This window comes from Danio aesculapii, chromosome 3 (genome assembly GCF_903798145.1).
Source record: "Danio aesculapii chromosome 3, fDanAes4.1, whole genome shotgun sequence".
In the NCBI taxonomy this organism is placed as follows: Eukaryota; Metazoa; Chordata; class Actinopteri; order Cypriniformes; family Danionidae; genus Danio; species Danio aesculapii.
The window spans coordinates 34,042,823-34,067,390 of NC_079437.1; the positions used below are offsets into that span (position 1 = coordinate 34,042,823).

General features: G+C 33.8%; 1 protein-coding gene across 1 annotated transcript in view; it reads right to left on the reverse strand.

Annotated features, from left to right (window-relative positions):
• The window catches only part of nsfa (N-ethylmaleimide-sensitive factor a), a 33,633-nt gene extending 10,007 nt beyond the window's left edge, over positions 1–23,626 (reverse strand). The window contains exons 1-18 of the mRNA XM_056453807.1: positions 23,539–23,626; positions 11,220–11,305; positions 8,782–8,881; positions 8,325–8,364; positions 8,071–8,237; positions 6,492–6,599; positions 6,316–6,391; positions 6,067–6,222; positions 5,744–5,943; positions 5,487–5,652; positions 4,612–4,686; positions 4,326–4,513; positions 3,367–3,462; positions 3,131–3,287; positions 1,836–1,969; positions 1,623–1,689; positions 1,183–1,262; positions 917–1,051 (exon numbers count right to left, since the gene is read on the reverse strand). Of these exons, the coding sequence (XP_056309782.1) occupies positions 917–1,051; positions 1,183–1,262; positions 1,623–1,689; positions 1,836–1,969; positions 3,131–3,287; positions 3,367–3,462; positions 4,326–4,513; positions 4,612–4,686; positions 5,487–5,652; positions 5,744–5,943; positions 6,067–6,222; positions 6,316–6,391; positions 6,492–6,599; positions 8,071–8,237; positions 8,325–8,364; positions 8,782–8,881; positions 11,220–11,305; positions 23,539–23,550 (2,043 nt within the window). The 5' untranslated portion in view covers positions 23,551–23,626. The remainder of the gene's footprint in view (positions 1–916; positions 1,052–1,182; positions 1,263–1,622; positions 1,690–1,835; positions 1,970–3,130; positions 3,288–3,366; positions 3,463–4,325; positions 4,514–4,611; positions 4,687–5,486; positions 5,653–5,743; positions 5,944–6,066; positions 6,223–6,315; positions 6,392–6,491; positions 6,600–8,070; positions 8,238–8,324; positions 8,365–8,781; positions 8,882–11,219; positions 11,306–23,538) is intronic.
• Positions 23,627–24,568: the final 942 nt, after the last annotated feature.

Consider the following 24,568-nt stretch of genomic DNA (forward strand, 5'->3'; position numbering starts at 1 on the left):
ATATAATTATTAATCACCTATTTCTAAATGGTCTTTCTCTAAAAGTGAGGGGGACAGATCCCCCCCGGTTGCTATACACCCCTGGTTTCAGCAGTTCATGAAGCCTGGCTTTGCCCACCACTAATGAACACAGGAAGACCATGGGCTGAACAAACATCAACTGAGAATACCGGACAATGAAAGACCAAACACAGGGACTATAAATACACTGGGGATGAAGAGACTGATTACATACAGGGGATGAACACAGGTGAAGGTAATGAACATTAACAAATGGCGGGAACTGGAACAAAGGAGCACATGGGGAAAGGTCACATGACGAAAACAAACATACATGGAAGACAGGATGTGACAGTATTATTTTTACATTTGATTATTCATTTACTGCATCTAAATACTAGTAGACTCCTCTGCAAATCATAAAACATTTTGATTAATTTGTGTCTTTTGCTTTATTGTATTTATCTGCACTTATATTTAAGTATAAGTTTAATATATTTTATGAGGAAGATTCCAATCTAAAATTATAAACTGGGTACAATTGTTTTCATATCACAATTTATAATCGCAGTAAAACAAAATATAGTCGTTTTAGATCTTTTTAATATCGTGCAGCCCATATCTAATTGCGAAAAATTAAACAGAATACTTTAGATACTTGGACAAAGTATTTTACGCACTGCAAAAATAAGTGATGCTGAAAATTATTATTATTTTATTTCATTAAAAAATAAATGAACTACTGTTAGGGACCAAAACTAAATTAGAAGCCTTTAACATAATATAAATTGGGTTAGCATTTAACTACTAGTTTTTTGCATTTTATTATCCTTTACTTTCTCCTTTTATGAATATTTTAGGGTTGTAAAGCCCTGCCTCAGTGTTCATTGTAGATCGGTCTTTCAATTCAGCTCACCTCTAGAGCTTCAACCAGATGTTCCCCACTGGAGATATTCTGCACATGGATGGTGGTGCTGAATGCATCCAGCATCTCCATCTCCTGCAGGACGTCTTTACGGCTGGTGGTGCCAATGATCAGCAGCTTACGACCCTTAAGGTGAAAATAAAGACCATCCATTAGACATCACCATAATCAAAAGGTCTTACAGCACAAAGTGCAATGAATTCAAAGAGAAACTCAGAAACACAAATGTGTATAAACGGCTCTCATGCACATCTTACATGAGGTGGAGTCTTCTTCAGTAACACCAGCAGGGCCTGAAGCACCAGGTTGGAGAATCGAGGACCAATCGGCACGTAATCTAGTTCACCACGCATAATTAATAGTAGAGCATTAATAGTGTAATATATTAGAATAGTTATTATAATGTTCATTCATTCCAACAAATAGCATTTTTTAAATTGTGAGTTCACATAATCATATACATGTGCATTAGTTTTGATCAAATACATGTTAATGTGGGAGGTAGGATAAAACATTTGCGTAGTTGACTTAACCGACTTGGTATTTTGTTTACAAAAAATGTGTTAAATAAGAAAATAGTTAACGTGTTAAAATGTTAATATGTGATGCTTTATTAATTCTACAGTTTTTCCTATTTAAGACCCTTTATTGAAAAAAAAAAATCAAATTTATTATTTGTAAATAATGAATGTCTAACCTAAGAGACGCTCAATGTCATCAACCACAACACAGCTGAGCTGAGACTTGTAGGCATCGTCAAAGACCTAAAAAGAAAATCAAAATTGGCATTTTTAATGATGCAATGCAACCACCTTATCTTTGAGAAGGCTGATAAAACAGTGAATGGAATATATATTATTATATTCTTCAGTGTATTTGTGAGATTACATACTGTATGTTCACCACTAACCTTCTTGATTGCCTGGCATTTGGAGATCTCTGAGTGGCCGATCATCTTGTCAGGAGAGCAGATCTTAATGAATGGGAACTGTGAGTCCTCTGAGATTTTAGCAGCGAGAGCTGTCTTTCCACTGTGAGGAGGTCCTGAGGGCAAAAAGAAAAACATCATGTAAAATATACACATAGTTATTGGCATTTGTAAGCTTGAGCATTTGTAATATAGCACTGTTTGAGCCAGTGTTCATTTTGGAAGCATTTTTTTATTTAGTTTTAGTCATATTTTAGTCTTCTGGATCATTGTAGTTTCAGTCTAGTTTTAGACTACTAAAAGTTCTGACATTTTAGTCTAGCTTTAGTCAATGAAAATTTGACATTAAGATTGTTATCAATTAACCTTACAAGCAATCTACTCTGTCCAAAACTACATTCTTTTCCCCATATTAGATTGTTCTTCTCATTTAAGATATATCTGTACATTAATGTGTTTGTCAGCCCCACAGCGATGATCAGAGTACTGTACGATTGACCATTAAACTTCAACTGTTTCACTTTGTATATTGTATTTGTATATTGTATGCATCTAAAACACTCTCAACATATATAAATATATATATGTATATATATATATATGTATATATATATATATATATATATATATATATATATATATATATATATATATATATATATATATATATATATATATATATATATATATATACTCAACATTTTTACATGTCAATGTTGTATTTTGAAGCTACATAAAAATCATCAGTGCATTGTGAACATACCATATCAATGTACATGTTTAATCATATTTAGATATAAAATATATATATATATGTTTATGATACAAATTATATATCAATTTAAATATTTATGCAAAAAACGCTTTATATAGTTTTGTTTTATGTATGTGTATCACATTAACATAATAAATATATATATAATACACAATATATTATATCAAAACAAACTTTTATTTTGTATGTGATTAATCTTTTCCCAGGACTAATATATATTATGATTATCATTTAAACAAATATGCTTTTTTATTGTATAGTCCAGTTATTTAAACATTTGGTTAGATGTTAAGCCACAACAGCAAGAACTTGTTTTCTAGCATCAAGATTGAATGCATAAAATATTATTTGCACTTCATAAACATTAACACTGGGTGAAAATGGTCTTTGAATAATGTGCATGGGATGTTCTTATGATGTTATAATTATCTGATAAACGTATCTGTAATGTTGAAAACTTAAAAACATTGATCATGTGTTACAGTTAAAAAAGAGAGCTCACCCTCCAGAAGCACAGACACCAGTGGAGTGCGGTCGCTGTTCTTGGTCTGCTGCACCAGCAGCTCTCCGTCCTCCAGCACTCGGGTCACTGGATCTCCCCACTTAATGATGCCGTTCATGATGTAGCTGGAATAGTCTTCCTGGTTGGTGCCAAAAGCCTAACAAGATACAAAAGTTGCATGTTTTCAATCATTCTGGTGATGAAATAATGAATTACTCAACAAGACTGATACTTACAGGTTTGATGTCGTTATTCAAGGACGCCATGAAATCTGTTCGAGTGACCTGTAGCTTTTCTGCTCGCTCCATGTCCACCTCTACGGTAGATGTTGCCTGAAATACAGTTCAGAGCAGGTCAGGTCTTCAACAATCACAGCTGAGTATCAGTTGAGCCAATCACAGTTGAGTATCAGTTGCACAGAGACCAGAACGCAGATATCTTTAGGTTTCAGTGACGAAAAAACATTGGAAGTTTACTCGATTTGATGGTGTTTATGCTACAAAAATAGTAAAACAATGTGTCTGGAGTGCTTGTAACATTGATTACAGGTTTCCTAAGAGAATGCCCAATGAAATGTATTTTATTCCATTTCCTAAATACCAACAAAACAACTGCATATTCATAAGATCAACAATGATGTATACTTTACATTTTGTTTGGGTAAACCAAAGCAACAATGCTTTTTACTCTGCTAACATCACCTTAAGTTATCCACAATCAATACAGTATGTAAAAACAGCATTGGGCTCTGGTAAGTTAGATATTAAACACAGCACTAGCATTAGCAATCTTGAGCTAACATTGGCAATCCTGAGCTAACATTAGCTTAATATATTTGCAAAATGAGTATTAATTTTATGTTACCCTGTGTACATGAACAGTGTTGATCCTCAATGTTTGTTATATTTGACGACGTTAACAAGTGGGCTTCTTCCACTTGTATTGTGATCTATAAACCCTCACTAATCTTGTTATTCCCCACATTTGTTTTTGTTCTAAGACATATTTAAACCCTACTTGAATGCATCTCAAAAATAGGTGATCTTTCTGTAACCAAAATGCATCAAAAATATCTTGGGACAAGGTTTTACATTGACAGTTTGCATTCACCAATGTTAGGTGGTGGCTGGGCTTACTGATAGAACAGTTATATCATTGCTAATGAATGTGTAGAGGATTGTTGATTGCTTTGCACCTTAATGTGGCGGTTCATGGCAGTGGATTGTGCAGCTCTGACCAGACCCTCCAGTTCAGCTCCACTGTAGTTCTTGGTTTCGGCAGCCAGCTCTTTCACATCCACATCAGAAGACAGGAGTTTAAACTCTCGCATCTTAGCTGTGTGGATGTTCAGGATCTGAACACGACCCTTCTCATCCGGCAAACCTGGGTGATAAGACAGAGACATAAGGGTGACAGTCAACAGACATTGAGAAAGTCTATGATATTTTTTATGTATAAAGACCAAGGCACTAAAGTCCTACCAATTTCCATCTTTACTTCAAATCGGCCAGGTCTCATTAAGGCTTCATCTATCAGGTCAGGCCTGTTAGTCATGCCTTTCAGATAAAGACAAATGCACAGATTAGAAGGGATGAAAAAATAATAATTATGCATAACATAAACAGTTGAGAAGCAAAAAGATATTGTTTATTATTATTATTATTATTATTATTATTAATAATAATAACTATTTATATCAACAACAACAATAATAATAATTATTATTATTATTATTATTTATTTTTTATAATTATTATTATTATTATTATTATTATTATTATTATTATTGTTATTAACTAATTATATCAAGAACAACATCAACAACAACAATAATAATAATAATAATAATAATAATAACAATAATAATAATAATAATTATTATTATTATTATTTATTATTATTATTACTGAAGATGTGCCCAAGTGTTAATTCAGAACAAAGGCTAATAAATAATATTAATAATATTAATATAAAAATATTAATTTTAATATTATAAAACATTGTTGTAGATATTATTCTAAAAGGTAAAGGATGTTAAGGACAGTAATCAATCATCCGTTATAATAATAATAATTAATGTTTTTATTAATTAATTAATTAATTAATTAATAAATAATTTTTTAATGTCACATTTTCACTTCAACTACATTACATTTCATTTTAACTACATAAACAATTACTTCTAATAGTAATGATCATAGATGTTGTGTTTGTTTTTATTTTTAAAAGACGTTAGATTTGTCATTAACTGAAATTATATTAATATTTCATAAAGTTCATTGTTGTTTATTTAGTGATCATTTATTTCATGACTCACATCAGATTACACCAAAGAAAAAAAGCTACTCCTGTGTACCGATAACGAGGATGTTGTTGAGCTGCTCCACTCCGTCGATCTTGGACAGCAGCTGGTTAACCACAGTGTCGTGCACACCTGTGCTGCTGGCGCCTGTACCACGCTGCTTACAGATGGCGTCCAGTTCATCAAAGATGATTATGTGCAGACCGCTGTTAGCACCCAACTGCACAGAGACCCACACAACATTCCAATAAAGACACAGAAGATAGTATAGTAGGACAGTGTATTTGTAAAGAGAAACTTCATCATCTCACCCTTTTCTGTTCCTCCTCAGCATCAGCGAACAGTTTTCTAATGTTGGCCTCAGACTCTCCAACGTACTTGTTGAGGATCTCTGGTCCGTTGACTATCTTTGGCTCTCTGGCGTTCAGCATCTTACCGATCTGCCTGGCCATCAGTGTTTTACCACAGCCAGGAGGACCAAAGAGCAGGATACCTTTCACATGCTTACAACCTGCGGAAGAAAACAACTTGATTTTACACTAGACAGAGCCCATTATGATTATAAACATCAACCTAAAGGGCCTGTTCTGGAAAATGGATGCCTTTTATTATGAAAAGAACAAGCAGCACATACCCATCTGCTCCACGATGTCTGGAGGAAAGACTCGAGAGGCGAAGGCCCTGCGGAAGATATCGGAAAACTCCTTGTCTAAACCACCAATGCCCATTTTCTCAAAGTTCCAGTCAGGGTTGATGATGGTCTGACGGGCTTCTTTGGTTTTGGCCTTGCCTGGTGAGCAGGAGATCAAAAAGAGTCAGATTAAGAAGCTGTTTGTATGACAGTGAATGGAGATCCATTATTTATAGTCAGATAAAGACTCACCAACTAGAGTGAGAGACGAGCTCTCTGATTTTTCAAAAATCACTTGACTGTTTCCAACCAACAGGCCGACCTCAATCTGTGAAGTTACACAGGACAATTAGATATGTACACAAATTATTTGATAATTATTTTTACTGTAATATTAAATTGTGAATTTGATGTGCACATTCTGATACCTTTTGCTTTTTGCCAGATGCTGGTTCACCCTTTAAAATGCTGGGATCCATCGCCTCAATGTCTTTGATAACTAGGCCGAAGAGCTTGTCACAAAAATTGAAGACCAGCTATGACATGAAAATCACAGGACAACAAAAACACATTAACACAAATAAAATTATACCACATTACACTATGAAACATTCTAAGCTGTGTAATTCTTTCAACCCAGACTCATTCTGAAAACGTCTATATACAAAAACCTCTATATATATATTTCTGGAGAACGCAAAATACGTCCCAGGAGCTACTTTTTTTTGCAGTTTTTGTTTTTGTGAATATACTACAGTCTGCTGTGTGCGCTTTTTCAGATCTCAAATTTCTCTCGAGAGTGCCATTCATGCCTGCTGTTCTCGCGTAAATCCACCAGAGGCCGCAGTCGACTAACTGTTTGACTGAATGAATGACTGACTGACTGACTGACCGACCGATCGACTGAACCACTCTCCTCCTTTCCTAAACCCAACCAATAGTATTTTAAAAAGCAGAGATTGACCGTCGTCTCAAGTCCACCAACGTACATGGTGAGCTAACTGGACAAACTGGTAACAGCAGTAAAGCCGTCCATACGGAGGTAGCGTCAGCTGGTATGCGTGAAAAGGAACGGCATCATACCGCCCGGTAGCGTTCGTTTTAAAAATGAAATGCACCCATACATACTTCTGGCTACATAATTTGTGATCTCCAGAAAGGTATATAGGGCTACGTTTTTAGAATGAAGCTATGTTGAGTTATTTTCAGGAATGCAAATCTAAAGTACGTCCAAGTAGATTTTTATTGCATTTCAGTTTTGTATCACTACGACTAAAGATTTTTATTAATTCAAAGATCCAAAGGACAGCAAAAATAACCAAAATACATAAAGATGCATAGCAGTGTAATAAACATAGCAACGATAACATTACAAGACAATCTATGGATCTTTTTTTCCAATACAAATGCGTACACATTTCTTGAAACAACTATTATTAGTCTCTCTTTCTCTAATAACTACATTATTCTGCTATCAATGGTTCAAGCCTCTGTTATCAGCTCTAAAAATCAAACAAATTGTTTGAAATAAAACATCTGAACAATGTACTTCATTAACCAATATATTCACTAAGCTCTTTAGCAGCAGGATTATTTACATGTTCTTAAAGTACACATGAAATTAAAACTAAGCATATTGAATTTGTTAGCTCACGTTGCTAGATTTGTAGTGAACAATTCGTCTGTGCATGACATTAAGAAAAACAAATAGTTTGCCTTTGTAATCTTTAATTGAAATCTAAAAATGCACTTCCTGTTTGTTTTCAGTTAAATTCTCAGATTACGTCTGTCTGAGGTATTGGGTGTGGTTAATATACTCAGCAAACACTGCAGAGTACGGCTGTTTGTAAAGCATACAGCTCCATCTACGGTTAAAAACTAAACACAGAATCAATTCAAAACCTAAGAAATATTTATTCAGAAGATCTCAAAACGATTGCGGGAATTGTTACTCAAAAGATTTATTGATTTTCAGCTCTTTGTAAATCATTCATTTGGGATTCTGACCTGCTGCCCCACAGAGAAACTCTGATTGTTGAAATGCTGGATGAACTCAGCAGCCATTTTGTCTGAGTCGTAGGGACTGGAGTCTGTGCTCTTCTTCTGCAGGAAGTCAATCTCAATGGTCATGGCACCAATGCACTGCTTGGACTTGTCAAAGTTGTAGTTTGACACTGAAATGATGGGAACAAAATCAGTGATTTGAATTGTGTACTGAATTGAACTGTGTTCTAAATGTTCTCCAAGAATAATCTACACACCTTCTATTTCTTGTCCAATAGACAGGCCTGCCCATTTCCTCTTTAAGAAGGGAAAAGAAGAGAATAAATAACATGCAAAAGGTCCATCGAAATATGAGGTTAATCATTTTTAGACAATTATGAATATTTAGTCATCATTTATATAATTCAAAACTTGTTCATTCAATCATTTTCTTTTAGCTTAGTCCCTTTATTAATCAACAAAAGTTGTATTAAACAATAAAAATACACAATGAAAGTCAACCGTTTGGTTGCTCACATTCTTCAAAAATATAATTTTGTGTTCCAAGATGTTTGGTATGTGAGGATGTGAGGAAGTGCTGACTAAATGTTCATTTTTGTCTGAACTGTCCCTTTAAATAAGTTTGCTTAGCTGTTCTTTGTTATTTCAATGCTAAAAAATTGTCTTGTGTTGTGTTTGTGTCACAAGTAACAGATCTTGGCATGACTTCTGCACCTGTGGCAAACTGAAAGCGATGGTTCCAGGGAGCACAGAGTGGTGACCCTTCACTGTGAACACAAACTTGTGGGTGGGTGTTGTCCTCACAGTCACATGCCTGGAGAGAGAGAGAGAGATCCAGAAAACAATAATAAACACAAACCGTCTATCAGGAAACATCAATGTAACATGGAAAAAAGACGCTTTCTAGTCACATACTGCCCATGTTTACAACTCCACCAATCCTTAGACAACATAATCTGAGATCAGCACATGGGATTATATGTCGGAACGACTGACAATGGCTGCTTTTTTTAGTAGGCTTAGGTCTCATTCATTCAATTAATCACAGGTTAATCCTAAACATGGCAGAATATTTTGAGTGGTTAAAACGATCTTTATTGTTATTTCCAGCAAGAATAAATGAAATAATGTTAGGAATAATAATACTGAGTGAAATATTTATTTTTAAATAGGCAAAACGAATACATTATATATCAATTTAGATCACACATAAACATGCATCAATACGCCAACACAAACCCACACACATCAGCCCTTATGCTGTGATCTTCTTGGACATGAGGCATCAGCAGGAGGCACTGCGGCAGACTCTGTCAGCCTGACTTAACGTCTGGACTGATTCAGCATCCCAAGGACACACACACACACACACTCTCTCTCTTTCTCTTTCTCACACACACGAGGCCTAAGGAAAATCCTCAGCTTTGCCTCTGGAGCATTGACTACATGTATATGCATGACACTTTTTCTACAGCCAGATACACTATTATTATAAATCTGCAAACAGATATTACACACTATCAGTATACTTAGGATGGTATGGAATTTTCTTGTTGCAAGTAATTGCTGAAGCTTTTATCATGGTATTACCACAATAATACACATCCCTTTCACTCAGCTTTTGAAATGTTTCCATCAGGACGCTGGATTAAAATTTCCAGATCTGAAAAAATGTTTATAAAAAGTCATTTATCCCAATTGCAGTTGTTGTATTACTGTAAAAGGGATCACTGTTTAATGTGAATGGTGCAGAATGATCTGCAGTAATATGCATGTGGTTAATATGTTTTTAAGTTTTTAATTCATCTTGTTGTCTTGATAAGTGTTGATATTATGTTATTGTTGTATGTATGTTCCCAGTGTTAAAGTTAAATTTATTTTCCTTTCCTTTATTTCCTAATAAAATTAAAACTAAACTTAACAATGCAGTCCTAAGATGAAAAAAAGTTACATTTTCTATAGAATACTTAGTGTACTGCTTGATTGTATATACGTATATATTTATAAGTATATGTTAAGAGTAAACAAATATTTCAACCAAATTAAATCTCAAAAGGATGGTAAAAAACAACAGGTAATATATTTACAATGAAGTCACATTAGTAAATTTAATGCATTAAAATCAACAGTGAGGAAAAAGCCAGATATATTACAGTTAATGTGTTAATGTTCATTTAAAAAGACAACTGATTATTATTAGTTTAAAACTCCATTTAATAAAATGATTACGACTTGTAAATAGGTTACAACTATGACTTTAATTTGTTATTATGCTAAAGAATTAACATCATCTAAGGTTAGTAAAAGCTTTAGTAGTTTTCACTGTGAGTTCAGTTAACTAACGTTATCTATTGGATTCTTATTACACAGTGTTAACGTACAACAGGCCTATAAATAGTCACAAATCAATCATTCAGCAAGTCGTAGGCTAGATTAACATGTGAAAATGTTAATGTTTGAACTATTAATCCAATTAAACAATTAAGTCTCCAAGAGATCGGTGTTATGAACATTACTGCAAATACAATGTGAATATTCTTTAAAAGCACTCTAAAAGTTCAAATAGTATTTTGAGGTGCCTATGAAATCAACACCGTGCATATTCTTTTTCACAATATACTAAATTATTGAATATCAGTATATGTCTATTAATGAGCATCCACAACTTTGAAGAAATGCATGTGGGTCAGTAAACATTTTTTAATGATCCCCCTCTCATGTTACTTCAGACCATTAACACTTTGATTCATCTTTGAATCACTATATTGTTTTTACTGTGAAAATTTTCTTGCTTTGTTAAACATAATTTGGGAAATTTTTAAAAAAGAAAAAAAAAATTCAAAGGGGGGCTAATAATTCTGACTTCAACCATGTATATATATACCGAGACTGATCTGGTCTTGAGACTGGTCTCAAAAATTTATTTATTTTTTAGAAGGTCTCTGAATAAAATACCTATTTTTAGACACATTTGCAACAGATGAATCTTGCCTGAGGAGCGTGTGTTTGTGTGTGTGTTTGTGTGTGTGTGTGTGTGTGTGTGTGTGTGTGTGTGTGTGTGTTTGTGTGTGTGTGTGTGTGTGTGTGTGTGTGTGTGTGTGTGTGTGTGTGTGTGTGTGTGTGTGTGTGTGTGTGTGTGTGTTAATACTCACTGTCCAGACTGCAGGTCTTTCTCACTCACTACAGCACAGTTGGTTAGTGACAGCTCATCTGTCGGGCATCGGGCCGCTTGCATCGTCTGCACACAGACAAATAGTAATGAAGAGAGACAGTAAGACATTGAAGAGCTGTGGAGAAGTTTGCCGCACAAGAGAAAGAGATGTCTGGCCATTTATATTAGAGCTTAAAGGTGATGTGTGCAATCTGTTTGTTAAAATAACTATCATCAAGTAAGTCATTCGTCAACTGATTCCCCCAAAAATGTCTTTTTACCATTTTTGAAATTTAATTTGAGCAGTTTAAAAGAACAACATTGGCTCAACCTATTTGTGACTTATTATCTGGCAGTTTTTGAGGAAACCCGTTTAAGAAATGTCATTTTTTTAGTTCCACTTGGTGGCGCTGGTGGCACAGACATTACACACGTCAGCTTTAACACATGCATCTTGCTATATAAGCTCACTGGGCGTCTCCTATGAAAAGATCTTTCTCCATGAAAAATTTAAATCACGCCATATGATGGAGTTCACATGATGCTCATGAGAATTTCAAAAAATAGTAAATCCCATGGTGCAAAATAGCAAGATGGAGAGCGGCTTCTAGTGTGCAAGCTAAAATCTGTCAAACAGTCAAAGCAGTGCGATAGTTCTTGATAGATTTTTTACACAATCTCATCTAATCATCCCTTCCAGGACCCCGTGCATCATGTTTAATTGCTACCGAGATCCTACAAAACCCAAACCAATATCGTTGTAGGGGTTAGACATAATCAGTATTACCAGCAACTGAGGCCAGGGAATGATAACTAAAATATAACAATCATAAATCAATCTGCATTCACCTGATGTGTTAAGCATGGGTAAATGAGAAACATAAAAGACAGTTACATTGACTGACAGTGAAGGTACATGGGTGTTCTCACTTTATTTGTTCCTTCTTTGGTTGTTGCTGCTAACCAAACGTCTATAAATAAAACATGCCACAAAAGTAGACAAAACAACGAGCGCTAATAGAAATGAAGGGTTGCACACTGTTCCCATCTGGATTTACCAAAGGAACAGTGTGCTACAGAAAGATAGATAATGAATGACTCAATAAAAAAACAAAACAAAAAAAAACAAAAGTGCAGTGAAAACAGGGTGTTCGATGGATTTAGAAAGCAAAAAAAAACTAGAGAGTAGAATATCTAATCTATTTTTTTCTGATCAAAAATGCGATTAACTGTATTTGATCAAATTTGATAAAAGAGCTGCAGGTTTGATGTGGTGGTTTTAATTGCACCAAAGAAAGACCAAGAATAATCACAAAGTACACTACACTGTGCTTCGGTTCATTTAAAACCATTTTTTCAATAAAGTTGTCAGTTGTTATGACAAAATAAGAAAATAACTACAGTACTTTAAATTCCATTTAACACATTATATATAAAATATTCCATATAGATATATAAAACCTTTAAACCCTTTTCATGGTGCACTGATATTTATATATATACACATATATATATATATTTATATATATACATATATATATATATATATATATATATACATATATATATATATATATATATATATATATATATATATATATATATATATATATATATATATATATACATACAGTTGAAGTCACAATTATTAGCCCCCTGAACTATTAGCCGCCCTGTTTTATTTTATCTTTGCCATGACAGTAAATAATATTTGACTAGATATTTTTCAAGACACTTCTATACAGCTTAAAGTGACATTTAAAGGCTAAACTAGGTTAATTAGGTTAACTAGGCAAGTTAGGGTAATTAGGCAAGTTATTGTATAACGATGGTTTGTTCTGTAGACTATCAGGAAAAAAATATAAAGCTTAAAGGGGCTAATCATTTTGACTTTAAAATGTTTTTTAAAAATATCAAAAACTGCTTTTATTCTAGCCAAAATAAAAAAATAAAACTTTCTCCAGAAGAAAAAATAATATCAGAGATACTGTGAAAATTCCCTTGCTCTGTTAAACATCTTTTAGGAAATATTAAAAAAAGAAAAAAAAATCAAAGGGGAGCTAATAATTCTGACTTCAACTGTATATAGACAGAGAGAGAAGCAGAGCAGAGATGAAGTTTAGAGCTTTCATTTTCTTCATCCCAGTGAAATAGAGGCTCGTGGGTTCTGCTGTAACAGTTGTCTGCTTTTTAAGTAACATTAGTTGGATCATTTTAATTACTCCTGCTCACCTCCCTCCCAATAATTGAAATAATCGCAGCTTTTGCGATTTGAAAATTGCACCTTTTCAAAACGTGATTTCGGTTTAAAATTGATTAATGGTGCAGGCCTAGAGTAGAACTTCAGCTCAATATCTTTAACAAAGTCTTGCATTTATTAGTTAAAGCAATAGTTAACATGAAATAATCAACTATAATTTCAGGTGCATTTATTATTCATGTTTAACAGTATTTCTACACTTAACAATTTTTTAGAATTATATACTGAATTTGTTAACAATATGCATTATGACCACTCTGCAATTGACCTTAAAATATTTTTGGAACAAAATGGTAAAATAACAGTGTGATCAGCTAATGACTGAATGATAAAAAGCAACTTTAAAGTGGTCCAAATATACTTTGTTACTTTTTAAATGTTAGATTCTAAGTAGTGCGTATTTGGCCAAAAGGATATTTTTAAATTATATATATTCCTTTTTTAATAACTATAATGAAAGGCTTGTCTGATCTACAAGTGCCGTTTTCCAAGGTTTATGATGTCACAAAGTGACAACCTATTGAAATTCGATTGGTTGGGGGATGTAAGGAGGGGCAAAACAACAACGTTCCTGCTCTGATATGTCTTGCTGTGCATGTGAAAGGTCTGCACTATAAATATTCTCCACTGAAATTGATTATATTATAAAATATTTCATATTTCAATGCTCAAATATGTGTAAGAACACCTACTTCATTGTTTAAACATCTTAATAATGATCATTTTAGTTGACGTACGATGGCTGATGGGTGATGCTATGTTAGTCTGCACTGCAGTGGAGAGATGAGAGCTGCTGGATTTACAACACATAAACTCATCAAGCTCTCCCAAAACACATAAACATAAGTGTGATTCACATTTAGAAAAGAAACAGGAGAAAGAAAAAGAACAAACTCCAGAAGAGGCAAAAACAACAGGTTGTGTTGATGAGTGAATGTGCAATAGGATTAAAGGATATCAACACTTAAAACTTTTGTAGAAAAAGTGCAGGAAATGGACAAGGAATAATCTTTTTTAAAAATCCAAAAGCCCAAAGTGTAATTTAGTGCACATTAGAAAAATCAGGCTGCACACATACTGTGCTAATGATGAAATTGACATCAAATGCATTTTACACAGAGCTTTTCAATATTTCAGATGACATGTGTCCTCAAATATAGTTATCCTGATGGAAAATTGTAAAATCAATCTACACTGTTTCTTGCTTAAAAACTCAATTTGTACTGTTATTAAAAAGATCATTACTAATTAATGTATTGATTGTTTTAATCATTTTATGACTGTGTGTATGTATTGGGCAGGGGATTTTAAAATCGTCTTAGTTCTATTCATATGTGTTTGCTTCTTTTGCACTATTGGGTTTGTCTATACTTTTTGTGTTAACTTCTGAGTAAGAACTGAAGTATACTTAGTGTATATGAAGTATACTGAAGTATAAAGTGTGAGGTATAAAGATACCCCTTTAAAAGTACTTCACCAATGGAAAGCTGTCAAATGTACAAATGTTTAAAAAAATCTCTGACAATAAAAAAAAGTTGACATGAATCTGAAGTTGCAAGAGTCTTTTCTACTCCACTGTGATATATCTGAGTAAAAACCTCTTCATATAAATATATGAAAATGACTTGATTTTGTCCATCAGGAAATGACGGAATCATTGTGGTTAGGGCTGGGCCGATAAACAATATTATATCAAATCGTGATAAAATCTATGTCAATAACAATGATAAGCTCTGGTCTTTTTACTCTATTTTTGCCAATCATAGCACAAATATGCAACAATAGCAATTTAAAAGTGTGTTGAAATTAGAGATGTACCGAATTATTGGCCACCGAAAATGTATCAGCCTAAAATATGTTATGCTATTCAATGGATTCTCTAATTTTTGTGGCTTCAGTCATTGTTGGAGTACTCTTTTAAATCAACAAAACAACTTATATCAAAATATATAGTTATCGTTCAATATGAAAGATAATTGTCAAGATTGCATTTATTTCGCCCAGCCCTTATTGTGGTTTGCTATTGGTTGATCACAAATGAGTGACAGATTGCCCCGTCCTCATGCCTGTAAACTCATCATCAGAGAAGAGGAGAAAAGAGATAACACAATAAATAAATACACAAATAAAAAGTTTTCAAAAATACAAGTAAAAAAGTAAAGAAATGACAAAATAATGGTGTGCATAGATACAAAAAAACTAATATTCTATAAAAAAGTAAAGCAAGGCATCATTAACCCCAAAAAACATATAATTTACTCCCAATTCAAGAGGTTCCAAACCTTTATGGGTTTACTTTTTTGTTGAACACAAAAAATATATTTTGAAAAAGGTTAGAAACCTGTAACCACACTGAAAAAAATTATTCAAAGATGATTCTTTGGATTTACTCAATTTTTTTACGTTAAGTGGTTGTAAACAATTTGTTTGTGTTGAATTTAAACAAACAAATTAAGTTGAATATTGCTCAATTTCATTTGTTTAAAATCAACACAAATAAATTGTTTGCAACAGTTTTTTTTCAGTGCATTAACTAACAAATATTATGGAAGTCAATGGTTAAAGGTTTCCAACATTTTTCTAAATAGCTTCTTTTGTGTTCAAGAGAAAAAAAGACTTGAACTGGTTTATTACAAGTAAAGAATGAATAAACAATGATAGAATTTTCATTTTTTGGGTAAACAGTCCGTTTAAAGCAAGACTTTGAATCTATAATTGCTGTACTAACTGTAATATCTGAATTAAAGCCTTGGTGTAGATACTAATTCAACAGGCTGACATAATCCAGTTACCGAAGAGCAGTCCAACAAATGGAGATACTTTAGTTTTCAGGTCAGAAAAGCAATAATCCATGACTCCCTGCCAGCGCACAAAACAAACATCACCACAGGCCCCCTCACACCATTCACCCATTACTGCTGGCCCTTTACTAATCAACCTCAACTGAACCTCTGTTTGTCCTGACAGTGATGGTTTGTGTGCATGGCATTGGGATGCACTTTAAGGCACTGTACTCCCTCGAGCCGCTAATGTACCAAGAAGGGTCATAGCAACTGGGGTTACAGCCTGCCTGCTCTCAGGACACTAAGAGCGAGCAGAAAAACTAGTGAGAGTGAAGCAAAACAGCTCAATCTGGCAAGCGAGACAAGCGAAGGCAGAGGGCGTTCGGAAAAGCATACATACCTTGAAGAATATTACAACCTTGGGAGCCAATGAATGCACGCAAGCAAGAGGGAGGGCAGAAGGACATTAGACAAACAGTTGAGACAGCCAGCACCACATCGAACTGAAGACAGCATGTGGTGGAGAAAAGTGTGCAACGTGTGGCAGCATGCAGAGCAGAGCAACAGCAGCAAAGGCGAATCACAGACAAACCAAAGCTTGATATGGTTGGGCAATGTCTATTTTGACAGAATTTTTTAAATGTGAAATGTTCAATCAACATGCTAGAGAAAGTATCGTTTGTGGACACGCACAGGTCATCATTACAGTTGCAAATAAAAATATATGTCAGTGAGAGCAGAATATATGCTACATGTTACATTAGAATTATTTAAAGGGCACCTATTTTACCCCTGAGATGAGTCTTTTGTGTCTCCAGAATGTGAATCTGTAAAGTTTCAACTCAAAATACCATCAGATTATTTATTATATCTTTCTGAATATGGGAAATCTGATTTGTTAGGACAGTGTATCTGTTTTTGGTGCCTGTGCCTTTAATGCACATGAGCTGGTTCTCCCCGCCCGCCGTTCCCACGTGCGTGTTAGAGACATAGAGATCTCTCTGCACATCAGATAAACAGCACAGTGACAGACAAAACTGAAGCAGATGTCCCTAACTACAGTAAGAACTTTCCCAAAGGTTATTTGATGTGTTTGTTGTGAAGTTAATTCAAGTCTTTCTGCAACAATGAGCCACACACAATGTCATTACAAAGTTACATACATACATATGCGCATATACTGTATACACACACACACACACATATATGTTTAACTTTACACTGTTTTGCACGGCAAATGTGACAGGACACACATTAATATCCACGGCTGTATGAATATCCGTTATGTTAATGTACAAATAAACCTGATTTAATGTCCACAAACCGGGATTGAAGCATCTTCTTTTGTAATTGTACTGACATGCGACTGTAATATATTTAATATTTATTAATAACTATTAATAACTGTAATATTATTAACTGTAATATTTAAAATATAGCACAAATGATCATTTTACTCAGAACATACCAATTAATAATAATAATAATTTCCAAAATCAATATCTACAAGAGCTTTCAGCTATCACCTACTAATTAGTAAACAAGTTTTAATTATAAAAGATTTATTGCTAGTTTTATAAAAATAATATAGAGATTTTATACCAAACGGGAGGTGAGCAGTGTCTATACATAAAAAATCTGGCTATACAGATAAAAAGTCTATACATCAAAAGCTTTGAACAAAATACAGCTGCAGTATTAGATGCTAAATAAACAAAATAAAATGCTGTGTGTCATTTCATCAGTGTACTGAGTAGAAATCTATTTCAAGCAGCCCTACTCTCCATGTTTAATAAGGTTGGGTCTCTAGAGAGATATTCAATGAGGAATGAGAAGCCTGATCAATAGAGCTGAGAGAAACCCCTGACTGCACAGAGGACGTCCCGTTACAAGATAAATCTGTCTGGAATCAGCTAATAACTTTATCTACACTGGAGGTATCATTAAACATAATTAGTTTATTTGGCCATTTCATAAGTGGCACATATCACAAAGTTATGATCAACAGGCAAACAGAGGTTCAACAGATTCTGAGATTTCTGCCTGTGATGGCTAGACTCTACTGGATTACACTGGGATGGCAGAGTGACTAGTATTGCGCTCACTTTATGGATTTTGTCTCTGTTCTTGATATCACACAAGATGTAAAACATGAAGATTACTACCACAGAGAAAATATCTCTGTTATGGAAAAATGCAGATCTTTGAGTTTCATGACTGGTTGAATACAGAAAACTTTTTAAAAAATTGTATAAAAAAACTAATAAAAGAGAATTAAAAATAAGCATTAAAATTGACCATAAATTAGCATTTACTAAAACAAATTTCATGACAATCTTTTTTTTTTTGTAACATGTTTATTTAAGGTTATCAAATTGGTTGTACAATGTGCTTTAACAGACATAGAGTCAAAGTTTTACAAAAAAAATGTGTAATGAGTTGTAGAAATTGTAGTAATCCTTAAAAATAAGAAAATAAGTAAATAAGCCAATAGATAGACGGAGGTGAGGTAAAAAAAAAAGGGGGAATCAATTCCAATTAGTCCAATTAGTCACAGACCAATTAGACACAGTCTCTGGAAAGGCACATAAAACAAAATATATATGTATTTTATATACAGCATTATAAATATACATTTTATATTCAGCACATTCCTATAATATAGACATGTCATTTGAAAAAAGAACATTAGAACAAAATAAAAGGAAAAAAACAATAAAAATAACAAACAAACAACAAAAGACCATTCCCTATGAGCCTCCGACAACCTTCCTCCAAAAAAAAAATTCCTAATTGACACACAATACCATTTCTCTCACATGTGAGGGCAGGTGATGTATGAAAGGAGAACATATATTTTGAAAACTCTGTATGTTATCATTAAGCACAGCTGCAATCCTCTCATGGGGCAAAACTGCAAAAATCTCTCTGCACCATTGTATCACAGAGGGGCGAGTGTTTTTATCCATCTAATAAGGATGCATTTTCTTGCCGCAAGTAGCAGTTTATCCAACAATTTATAACCCTTTGTGTCAAGGGTCAATGACAGTGCTTGTGTTTTATAAAGGAGTCCCAAAAGAAAAAGACCAGGATCTTTTTTTAATTTATCTTAAATATTGTGCTAATTTCATACGTAACAAAGTTCCAGAATCTTAAAATGAGTTTGCACTACAATCCTTTTTTTATTATTATATTTTACACCCCATATATAAAGATCTTGGTTGAAATCATTTACTTTTCAGAGAGAGATGACTTCAGACCAAGTGCCTTTAAGAAAAATAAGTTCCTTTATGTCTTTGCTTCAGATCAGTTCTGATCATCTTTGTGGCTCACGCTACAAGCATTTATCTGCTTGATGTGAAATAATTGCATTTTGAAGATTGAAGCATTGCAAATTAACTGATATAAGAACTAGTTAGACTATTTTTAATAGACAAAATGTAGATTTAAGAAGGAAATCAATGGCAAAATAGTGGTTTAATGTCAATACTATGGACGTGAATGATTACCCTCATAATCAGCTATTTGGTTTTTCAACATTCTTTAAATTATCTTGCTTTTGTGTAACAGCTGGGATCGACGATCTGCGGATCAAGACTTTGTCGGGTAGTGTATAACTGAGTTTTTAGCAATTTCCAGGTACCATGCTTTTATTATGTGCATTGAAAAGTCCATTTACCAATTATGGAGTTTTTAAGCAATTAAGTAATTGAAAATTTAAAAAAAAACTATTGGAAAATTATTTGTTTTTGCAAAAAAATATATGAATCACTGTTTTATATCTCAATAAAAATCACAACAGCCATGAATCATGAGCTCAGAACTGCTCAACTGTTAATTAACAAATATTTTGACAATGCAGGTTGTGAGACTTGAGAGAGGTGAAATGGTGACCTAAAATCCATTAAACTGTCCCTTTAAATTGAGATGTTGCAATCCCTCATATTTGCTGCAAAGTTAAAATCAGCTTTATGACATTCACCACAATAAAACACTGCGTTCCTGCAAGGTTTTTAATTAGAGCCTCGTCTGATGGGGTGAATGCATCAATAATATAAATTATTCATTTGTTTTTAATACACTTTAGAGCTTGGTAGTTATTCCATGCTACATTTCTGTAAACTAATGTAAAAAGGATTTTTCATAAAGGCATATTTATTAAATAAAGTAGACATATATGTTAGTGGTGTAGAAGCAGGAAGCATTTCATTAAAGGGGAATTAAAGGAAAAATTCTCTGAAGAGAAAACCAGGAGCAGAACTCATCAGAAAAATCGCAGAAGATATAAAGTAGAAACCACTGCGTCTCACATTTAGAGAAGGCATTATGACAGACACAAGCAGACGGTTTACCATTCACACACTTTTTAAGACGTATTATGTTTTTAACACTGAGGTGAAGTCTGTGGGTGATGAAGCCCACACAGAGTTTGTCTGGTTTGATCAGTTCAGCTTACAAGAGGTATTTCATCATAATCAAAAGAATATCTTATCAGCTAGAACAATTTGAATAACAGATGTTATTTGGAGATGTTTGTTCTTCACTTTCTCATCTCTATTTATTCTTCCTTCAGTAGAATCACAACAGGGAACCTGATGGGCTTAATAAAGCAATCCACACAAGGTCATTTGCATTTGCTCACCTTTTCTTATGGCTATTAGTGGAGTGCATGTGTGTAAAAGCTGCAGTTTAAACTGAGCATCAGAATGGGGAGAAAAGGTGATTTAAGTGACTTTGAATGTGGCCAATTGGGCTGGTCTGAGATTTTCAGAAACTGCTGATCTACTGGGATTTTCATGTACAACCATCCCTAGGGTTTAGAGAGAATAGACCGAAAAAGAGAAAATGTCCAGTGAGCGGATTGTTGATGCCAAAGTCAGAGGATAATGGCCAGACTGGTTTGAGCTAATAGAGAGGCAACAGTAACTCAAATAGCCCCTCGTTACAACTGAAGTATGCAGAAGAGCATCTCTGAAAGCACAACATGTCGAACCTTGAGGCAGAACACCACAGCGGGTGCCACTCCTGTCAGCTAAGAACAGGAAACTGAGGCTACAATTCGCACAGGCTCACCAAAAATTGGACAACAGAAAATTGGAAAAACGTTGCCTGGTCTGATCAGTCTTGATTTCTGCTGTGTCATTCTGATGGTAGGGTCAGAATTTCGCATCAACAACATGAAAGCATGGATCCTTCCTGCCTTGTATCAATGGTTCAGGCTGGTGGTGGTGTAATGGTGTGGGGGATCTTTTCTTGGCACACTTTGTGCCCATTAGTACCAATTGAGCATCGTGTCAATCCCAAAGCCTACCTATACTGTTGCTGACCATGTCCATCCTTTTATGACCACAGCGTACCCATCTTGTGATGGCTACTTCCAGCAGATTAATCATCTCAGACTGGTTTCTTGAACATGACAAAGAGTTCACTGTACTCAAATGGCCTCCACAGTCACCAGGCCTCAATTCAATAGAGCACCTTTGGGATGTGGTAGAATGGGAGATTCACATCATGGATGTGCAGCTGACAAATCTGCAGCAACTGTGTGATGCTATCGTGTCAATAAGGACCAAAATCTCTGAGGAATATTTCCAGTACCTTGTTGAAGGATTAAGGTAGTTCTGAAGGCAAAAGGAGGTTCATCCCAGTACTAGTAAGGTGTACCTAAACAAGTGGCCAGTGAGTTTATATTAAATGCTCATATTTAAATATAGTGCATATATTATATTATATTATATTATATTATATTATATTATATTATATTATATTATAGTGTTTAAATAATAATAATAATAATATATTTGTAATGAGATTCATGATTAATAGTAATGTAATTATGTGACGTAAGTGGATAGATGAATAAGAGCCTGAAAAAACTTTTTTTTATTTGAAGACAGACAGACAGACAGACAGACAGACAGACAGACTTAAATATGATAGTCCTTATTATTTGTAAACAAATATTTATTAATTGAACAATTAAAATAAGATTTTAATTTAGAATAAATAAAATAAGAAGAATAAGAAGAATATTAACAATAATAATCATCATCATTTTATTTCTTATATTTTATGTATATTTCTTTTAAATTTTTGCATATAATGCAGTTTTTTTCATAATAATCAGAATCATCATAATTCTATTTATAAATAAATAAATATTTATAATTTTTGAGCCATGATAAAGTAACAATGTCACATGCATATCAACCAATGCAATTGAAAGATTTTTAATTATTATGAAAATCAATCAAGCCAAATGCTAAAGAGACATGAAAGCTTATCAGGAGGAGCCTATCACACATATATGTTAAGACTGCAGCAACAACGATGATATTTTTCACAATGACAAGCAAAGCATCCGTTTAGACCTAGAGAGAGGAGCACCCTGCAGCACAGAGAGGAGAGAGAGAGGGAGAGCTGGAGATATGCGCGCAAAACATATTTGCAATGAGGGAACGGTGTGTTTCCGTGGTCATTTCCCAGCGAATGCCTCATTTTGAATGGAAAAATCGCAGGCTTGTCAAGGTTATACATCACGAGCTCTTCAAGCAGAAGCACACGGTGGAGAGAGGAGCTTATGAGAGCATTACGCGAGCCATGTCAAGGTTAAATCCGCTCAAACAGCACAGTACTGTCATAACACGGTTCTTCTGCAGGAAATACGTTACATGATAGCAAACTGACATCATAATCAACCATACTGAATAACTGAACAATCCACCGTCGGCTGGTTCCTCTTGTAACGTTATCGTTACCTTATCGATAGGCTTCAGCATAACACAACCTCTACGTATCTATTTTAAGCTTTAGCCTGTTTACCGATGGACTTCTGTATATTCCTGTTTACCAATCAATTATAGACATTTAACATACAGTTACTAAAATTGAATGATTTCGTGACTCGATGTTCGAGTATTCATGGCGAATTGTAAGTATTATTGGTCGACTTCCCGTGTAACGTTACCCTTGTACGATAGCCGCATATTAGCATGCTAATAATAACAACAATAATATAAACCAAATACCAATTCTATCAGTGTTTATCTGTTCAAAGGTGACTGGTACGCCACCTGCTATGTATATTGGCTGGTTATACTGAGGAAATATCCAAGTGACTGCCATCAAACTGATACGTTTCGTTAAAAAAATAAATGCGACGCCGAACCTCTTCTCCAAAGCGCTTTAGGTGGAAAATAGTGTTACATTTTAACGCAGTGTTAAATCCTAATATATAAGCTTCTTGGTTTAAGAAGGGAAATGGAAGAATATCTTACCCGTGTCGCCATGTTTGCGTTAGGTGAAGCTGCTCGGTTGAGCTCCTCACAGCAGAACTAGAGCAGCACCACAGCAGTGGACAGCGACACTCAACTGCGCATGCGCGACAGTTCTGACTCATATTTGAGTGAATCGATTCTTTTGAACTTTTGATCTAGGTGCTCTTTCAAAAAAATGTTTCTTTTTTATTGAATGCTTAAAGCATTAACAACAAATGTTATTTTAGTTATTTAGCCCAAGACAAATGCTAATTCCTTCATCAAAACTCTTGTTCCATTTCCAATCAAATGCATAACAAATCTTACAATGGGGTATTCACATTTTAACATTAAATATGTAAGCAAAATAACAAAAAGAAAAAAAGAATAGAAAAAAACAAATAAAGAACAAGAGCGGGTATACATAAGTTACCATAGAGAAGAGGAGGTTAGTTTTTGGAGTATATTCACAGTTCTGGTTTTATTACGACTTGAAAGTCCTATAAGAGTTTCAAAATAAATACTTGCCTAATAATATCAAAAGATTTAACATAAACAGGAGATTCTTAACTATATCTTTTTTATCTACGTAAAATATGACATCTCTTTTCTTAATAATTCTATGACCACTCAGTATATTGAATGGACATTCAACATCAAACCAGAAATATTTAACATTCATACAATCAAAACATTTGTTGATCCCTCAATGGACTAAAAACATTTTTTATTTGATAATCGCATAGTCGAAGACATCATAGCGTGGCATATGGCGTACTGTATGTGGAAACCAGGTAGAAATGTCTGAAGAAAAATTATTTATTACGTAAAATTCATGAAATTAAGATATTTTTATTAAACAATAAAATATATTTAATATTATAATCATATTTAAATGTCTATACCAAAAATATATTTTAAAATATTTTAGACCAATTTATATTGGTATATGATTGGTATTGGTATATAATATTAAAGAAAGGTAAACGTTAAACTGAAACAATAATTTAAAGAAACAAAAACAATTACAAAAATTTTTTTACATTTATTA